Source organism: Hippocampus bargibanti, linkage group LG01, assembly GCF_051943395.1.
Source record: "Hippocampus bargibanti isolate YZ-2025 linkage group LG01, ASM5194339v1, whole genome shotgun sequence".
Taxonomy (NCBI): domain Eukaryota; kingdom Metazoa; phylum Chordata; class Actinopteri; order Syngnathiformes; family Syngnathidae; genus Hippocampus; species Hippocampus bargibanti.
The window spans coordinates 979,393-987,347 of record NC_142734.1 but is presented as its reverse complement, the minus strand read 5'-3'; the positions used below and the strand labels follow the sequence as shown (position 1 = coordinate 987,347).

Genomic DNA, 7,955 nt, shown 5'->3' with positions numbered 1-7,955 from the left:
GGGGGCTTATATTGTCTTGGAGGTAAAAGAAAGAAAGAAAGATGACTATGAATATTAATTTGGACATTTTAGGGAATGGACACATATTCGCTTTTGTCCCTTGAATGGCTTTTAAAGAGCCACACATTAAAAAAAAAAACACTTTAATTTTGCTCAAGCCCCCCCCCCTTCGCCGCCCCCTCTTTTCATTTTATAAAAATACGTATTAACATTTCATTTATAAGGGCCTTAAAAAGCTCTCAAGGTCACTTTACAATCAAATGATTACTTTTTTTCTGTGGGTGAGCAGCGACAGCCACACGCGCCAGCATTCACTCAACCCGGAATAACTCAAAAAGATAGAAAGCTAGCTAGCTAGCTAATAGAATGCTATATACTAATGCTAGTGGGGCCTTGGCTTACGAACTTAATTGGTTCCCAGTCAGAGTGTGTAAGGCGAAAACTGTGTATCCCAAAAAATTATTTCCCATAGGAAACCATTAAAATGAGAATAATCCGTTCCCAGGTCCCCATAAAATATAATTTTCAACTAAATAAGCCTTAAAACTACACACAACATACATTATTATATGTATAATAAATATAAATTTCAACTAAATAAGCCTTAAAACTACACACAACATACATTATTTACATGTAGAATAAATATATGCTATGTATAGCTACAAAGAAATATACTCCACCGACCACCATATTGTAGTCCATCTGTACAGTAAAGTAACTTGATAGGCACTATTCTGCACTATACATGATAGGCACTATTCTGAGCTAAATGCAAATAAATTAATAAACAGAATATTATGTTTATTGTTGGATTTGTAAATTTGTCAGTGTGGTTTATTTCTAATAATTCGGGGGATCAATTTGAAGTGGCAACGTCATTAAAGTAAGACTGTTAAACAAAAATAGCAGTTCTGGAGGATTTTTGTAAGTATCGATATTTTTAAGACACGATATCGTATTGGAGTGTATGCAAGTGTGTTTCGTGACGTCACGCAGTGAGGGTATTCTTTTTCATTTGGGAATGCAAAAAAAAATAAACGGCCTTTTTTGTGTGCTTGTTATCCTATATAATAGCCTGCAGATTTCCAGGCGCAAAGCCCACTGGAGCAAGTAAAGCCACTTAAAGACTGAGCAGCCAAAGATGAAGAAATTAGATCAATTATATTTCAAAGGCAATCGACTAAGCCGCATGTAGCAAAGTCCCTGTTTGTCATTCAATGAAATCAATTAGAAACACGGAGCGGGCTTATTAAAATGTTGCTTTATAGGCCGCAGCCCACCACCGGCATGCGCCTACTTGAAATCGTTCAAGACGCCGAAAAAGCGCGGGGCCGTCAAGTCGATGGCGCTTTTTGGTTTTTTTGTCTTTCTTTTTTTGTGGCGCATTTTTGCGGGCTTGTTAGCACTTAATTACATCGCAACAGAGCCACCAAACACATGCCTACATGGACAACATTCCCACAGTGCAATATCACACGACAAATAAGAGCATATATCTAATTCTCTTCCTTTTAGTCGTAATAATAATGATCATAATAATAAGTAATACTACTACTAGTTACTAGTAGTAATGTTTCTACTACTACTACTACTACTTTTAATAATAATAATAATATAATAATAATAAAAGTAATACTACTATTAGTTACTAGTAGTAATATTTCTACTACTACTACTACTACTACTACTACTACTAATTATTATTATTATTATAAAAATAATAAAAGTAATACTACTACTGGTTACTAGTAGTAATATTTCTATATATATAATATTACTACTACTACTAATAATAATAATAGTAATCGTAATAATATTCATAATAATATGTTTCTTGCGATTGGCTGGTGACCAATTCAGGACGCCCAAAGACAGGCTCCAGCATCCCCCCCCCCATAATAATATTTATTATTATTATTATTATTATTATTATTATTATTATTATTATTATTATTATTATCGTAACCAAACCATACCATATACCATACCAAACCAAAATAATAATAATAATAATAATAATAATATTATTATTATTATTATTATTATTATTATTATTATTATTATTATTACATGACTGTAAAGTGTCCTTGAGGGTTTTGAAAGGCAAATGAAATGTATTATTATTATTATTATTATTTTACTATCATTTTACTATTATTTTATTATTATTTTATTGTTATTATTATTATTATTAGTAGTAGTATTAGTAGTAGTAGTAGTAGTAGTAGTAGTAGTAGTAGTAGTATTCGCATTATTATTATAAAATAGCAAATCTAGCGTTTTCTGAAAAAATACGTTGCCCCATAGAATCTTATAGAACACACACACACATATATTGCCAATGAAGTTCTCACTGTATCAAACTGGTAAGCGAAGTCTTATAATCGTATAGTAGTACTACAATCATGAGGAAAAAAGTACTGTGTATAATAAGTACAGTATCGTACTTTTTTCCCACATGCACATGCGGTAGTGCCTTAGTAGTTTGTGACTTATTTAGAGAAATGTGTAAAAGTCATGCAGAGGAATGTAATCATATCAAAATCGGATCGATAGTGTAAACCATTCGAGACATATTGTCTTAGAAGGCGAACGTGTGTGTGTGTGTGTGTGTGTGTGTGTGTGTGTGTGTGTGTGTGTGTGTGTGTGTGTGTGTGTGTGTGTGTGTGTGTGTGTGTGTGTGTGTGTGTGTGTGTGTGTTCCGTCACCCTGGCATGCCTTGTAACTTTGCATCGCTATTGAAAATGAATCCGACGTGCACAATGACTGCCAGTCGTTAGCATGATTTCGTCTTTGAAGGCGCACCACATGAACGCCCTGAACTCAAAACAATTGGGGGGGGGTGGAGAATAAGTCCAGCGACCTCACGTTTCTCTCTGTCTCTTTCTTTTCTTTTTAATTTGACATTTTTTTTTTTGGAATCCATACACGTGAACATATATTGAAAAATCTTTGGCTTTTTGTCAGTCTGCGATGTGTGAAGGAAACATGAAGGGGTCACAAAATGTCTGCTCAAAACAACCACAGGGGAGTGAGAGATCTGAGGGAAGGGCCTTACTTAAATATACTCGTTTCGCACATCATGATAACTGCAGCGGCTATAGAAAGTCTGAATCGCACCGACGTCCGTAAAAATGCTCGACTCTACTCGCTGTCCTCCTTCTCGTCCTGCACGGTGGTGGTCGAGTGGTTGTACAGTCCTTGGGCCATGAGCTGCAAGGCCAGGCCGTTCTTGTAGCCGGTGGCCTTTTTGATCTTGGCCCGCTTGTTCTGGAACCAGATTTTGATCTGCGACTCGTTCAGGTTGAGTTCTTGAGCCAGAGACTGTCTTCGTTGCTCGGTGATGTAGCGGTTGGCCTGGAATTCGGCTTTCAGTCTCTGAAGTTGCTCGGCCGTGAACGCCGTCCTGGGCCGTTTGTCCTCCTTGCTGCTCTTCTTCTTCTTCAGTTTGCGTGTCCTCGGTCCTGGTGTGGAAACAACAATGGCACGAACACGTAAATATCCACAGATATCGTCTGCTCATCCGTACGGTGAAGACGACGAACGTCTGGTAGAGACGAAGCGAGCATTGCCGAGTGTCAGAACGCAACGACTCTTCACGTCCACTCGGAATGGCCCCCTTTTTTTGGCGTGAAAGCACCACCGTGGGGGGTCTTTAAGTCAAGTGGAAAAGAAAACGACCGATCGGCAACCGATCTGTTTTTTTGAAGCTGTTTTCGTACTGCAATTAAGAATCCGACTGCACTGCCTGACGACGCTAAAAATAAAAAAAAAACTGGAATATGACGACGGTCATATTCCAGTTTTTTTTTAATACATCTGAACAAATCTGGGAGAAATACTAATCATTAGCAAAACGGAGCCGTATAGATTGTCAAGCCACAACTTGACAAACGCGAGTGGAGTTGAATAGAAAAAAAACCTTCACTTCTTCCGTAAGGTGTAAAAAATAATGTGAAAACTGCACTTGGAATGTAAATTAATGAACACGATTTTTTTTCATTCATATTTTTGGGTGGGATTTAGTGATCGGAATGTGGCTTGTGCAGGTTATTTGCGGAGCCTGATTGATGGGGATTTTAACCTTGCAGTCTACACTCTGCCTTTGAACTTTATTAATTATAATACCATAGCACGTTTATTATCCATAAAATAAGAAAATTAGAAAGTAGAAAAATTATATTTTATGGGGACCTGGGAACGGATTATTCTCATTTTAATAGTTTCCTATGAGAAATTAATTGTTGGGATACGCACTTAAAAGATTTTTTTTGAACTACTGTTTTTTCGGAGGGGGTGTATTGGAATGCAAATTACAGAAACATTTTTTAACTACTGTTTTTTTTAGTTTGGAATATTTCATGAGGAAAAAACACTGCAGACCTTTTTTATGCATCCGGCATAATGTAAACAATAAGAATACATAGAGGACACTGATTCGCTGTGGCGACCCTTGAAGGGAAAAGCCCAAAGGAAAAAAAGTATAATGTCTATAACATTTTTATTTGTTTGTCTTATTTCGTCTAAAATAGTTCACCCAAACCTGTATTTTCTGTGTGGCTCTCTCTCTCTCTTGTTTCTATTTATAAGTATATTTTATTTAGTGCTTTCTATTTGTGATTGTATTTTATATATTATAGTACCTATTACTTGTCTGTGACTGTAAAGTGTCATTGAGAACTTTGAAAAGCGCTTAAAACGTAACATATTATTATTACATTTTGAGATCATGCTAATCGGATGCAAAAACCTAATTATGAATGGCCCTTATATTTTTTTAAATTAACGTTATGATAATTGGATAGAACAAGTGCATTATTGTGCACAATCACTAATGACAGAAAATAAAATGACATTGCACACTCGTCCCATTTTTATAAAAATGATACATTAACGTAAGATATAATATTTGACACGAGCGCTGCATTATGGCGACAAATATGATTGAAAATGTACAGTTTGAGTGAATATGCATTTTTTTCATATTTGATATGATGATACTACCACAGAAAAACTGATCCCGTGACTGTAAAGTGACTTTGAGAGTTTTGAAAGACGCTTAAATATGAAATGTATTATTATTAGTGCAGCAGCAGCAGCAGCAGCGCGTTCTACCGGAAACAAATTCCTCGTGGGTTCTACCTACTCTTGGCTTATAAAGATGATTGTGATTCAGATTCTGATTCTGACTGAAGCGTGATTGGTGTGTTGTGATCGGCCGAGTTAAGGTCGCAGATTTACAGCAAATTTGGGGCGTCGCGACCACTAACGACTTAGTTTTCCCAAAATAGAGCGACGCGGTCTAATAAAAAGTCTAGTGGCGAACAAACGGCCAATGATACGATGCCGCTAGGGTGTTTTTAAGCGCCTTACCAGATGAGGGCCGATCCGAGTAGCGCGTACAGTACACCCAGGCCGGCCACAGCATGGGTTGCTGGTCCTTGGCGGCGGGTACGGACGCTCCGTTGCCGCCGTTCATCACCACGATGGCCGAAGGGCTGTCGGCCAGTCTGCCGCCGTTGCCCGCCGCGTCGCTTTGTTTCGCCGAAGTCTGCTTGGACGAAGGCGACGACGACGACGACGACGACGACGAAGAGGAAGACGAAGACGAAGACGGCGACGACGAGGCGCTGTCGCTGCTGCAATTGGAGTCCAAGCAGAGATTGCCGGCGCGCGGCCTCGCCGCTAACGGGTTGATGTTTTCTCTGCCGGCCGTCCGGTAGCCGGACTCCTTTTTACAGCCGAAATCTGGCCGCAGGATGTTATCGATAAAAAAGTTGGTGGTTCTGTGAGCCTGCTGGGCGGCCTGGTGCGGGAGGATAAGGGGAGGGGACGGAAGGTTCGGTGACAGCGACGCGCTTTCGTCCTCGGTCGAGTCCCGGCCGCTCGTGGGCTCCTTTTGCTCTTCCATGACTCGCGACGCTGACGAATGTCGGTCGGCTTCTCCGCGACGCACGCGCACGCGCTCCACTTGTTGCAATGCCGAACCTTTTGTTATCCAATTTAGTCGCGCCGCATGCAAAAAAAAGAAAAGAAAAGAAAAATGAAATCGACCTTTGGGAAGTCAGTAGAATAAGTTCAAAGCATGAGGCGCAACGACCGCATGCCTTGACTGAATCATTTCCCACGAGCTGACATAGCGAGCGTTCGAAACACTGTCTGCCTCGGCCCACTGCAGGTTAATATGTGTCGACTCTCTCTCCCCCCTCCGGCCCCCCAAAAAAGCGTTGTCGTCCTTCTCCGGTTCCGGTCTGCCTCTTACAACCCGGCCGCGGCGCGAAGGGCAAAGACGCTCGTTGGGCCCACCAATGGCGTTTCGAGAGCGTCCTCGTCTCAAAGCGCCTCGTCCAATCGGAGCGCTGCAATCGAGCGAACGCGGACACGCGCCTGCGAGCCCCGAGCAAGTAGAAGCGGGCGGCTCACGGCGGCATTTCCACAGCACATATGCAACAAAAACAAAAAGAAAACAACAGACTTAGCACATGGTCTGCAAGCCAACTCAAAACATTTGCATTTACACTCATGCAGAGCAGTAATACTACTACTACTACTACTACTACTACTACTACTACTACTACTAATAATAATAATAATTATAATAATAATACATTTCATTTTAAGCGCCTTTCAAAGCTCTCGAGAACAGTTTACAGTCACAGACAAGCATATAATATAAATACCTTAACCCATGGTACTGTAATAAATAAAATACAATCACAAATAAAATACATTAAATAAAATACAGATATAAATAGAAACAAGAGAAAGAAGTACACAGAAAAGGCGATTTTTTTAAGGTGGGTTTTCAGATGGGATTTGAAGGTGGGAGGAAGTGAGTTCCAGATTTTGGGGGCATAGCAGCTGAAAACTCGGTCCCCCACCGTGCTGAGACGGGCAGAGGGGGCATATAGAGGTGAAGGGAGGAAGAGGTTCTGAGTAAAAGTCCTCTACTAGATTAGCCATTAGATTCATCCAATTTAGATTACCCCGTATTAGTGTTTTATTAATAAAAAAAAAGCCGGAAAATCCTAATGGACCCTCTGCATCCTGCCCACCACATTTTCCAGCGACTCCCCACAGGCAGGTGCGACCAGACATTTAAACAGCTTCTTCCCCTGTCGCCATTGACTCTAAACAGTCACCCAAATGTAGCTTTTATAGTGGCTCTTTGCATTATAGCTCCATTTTTGTACTCACTTCAACGGCTGTCTCTTTGATACTTTGCACATTGTACCACTTACATTTAGGAATTAGATTAGATTAGCATTTATTAGTGTCCTTTATACTTATTTGTCATGTTTTTTGTGTTTATTCTGATGATACTAGTGCAGAGTGTTCTACATACTTGGCCAATAAAGATGATTCTGATTCAAATGCCAGTCAAATAGACCATCTGCAAAAAGTGCAGAGGGAGTCAAAAACAAGACAAAAAAAATACATAATCAAATATGCAGCCCTACATGATATATTTTATAAAATTATCTTTTGTAAAATTATTAAAACAACGAAAACGACACATTTGATCACAATATGAAGCCCAGCGCATATTCCATTTAGGAGTTAAAAGAAATAACACGTTGAAACATTCACAAGGTAGTTTACAATCAGAATCAGAAAACCTTTAATAGTCCCAAAAATGGCGACATTTGCAATCTACAGAAAGCAAAATTGAAAGAGGGAGGTGTGGGGGGGGGGTCAAAATATAAAACAAAGTATTCTATCCACAATAGAAAATGTCAGAATACTGACATGTATAACTGCACAAAAAATAGCATAAAATCAGTTTTGATATGAAAGTGCAAATTTCCCCATTGTGGGACTATTAAAGGCTTTCTGATTCTGAAATTATATATATATATTTATTTTTTTTTTCTTTCCAAATAACGGTGACAAATTAGAGCTAACATACCATGGTATGTAATGCATTACACAGACGTTGACCTCCAACGTCA

The 7,955-nt window shown here is 39.4% G+C and overlaps 1 protein-coding gene across 1 annotated transcript; it reads right to left on the bottom strand.

Moving 5' to 3' along the window:
- Positions 1 to 2,707: 2,707 nt before the first annotated feature.
- Positions 2,708 to 6,406, bottom strand: en1b (engrailed homeobox 1b). The gene is made up of 2 exons (XM_089004497.1): positions 5,377 to 6,406; positions 2,708 to 3,467 (listed from the first exon to the last, which is right to left on the bottom strand). The coding sequence occupies exons 1-2, from the start codon at positions 5,912 to 5,914 to the stop codon at positions 3,148 to 3,150; spliced, it is 858 nt and encodes a 285-aa protein (XP_088860623.1). The 5' UTR covers positions 5,915 to 6,406; the 3' UTR covers positions 2,708 to 3,147.
- Between the last annotated feature and the right edge of the window lie 1,549 nt (positions 6,407 to 7,955).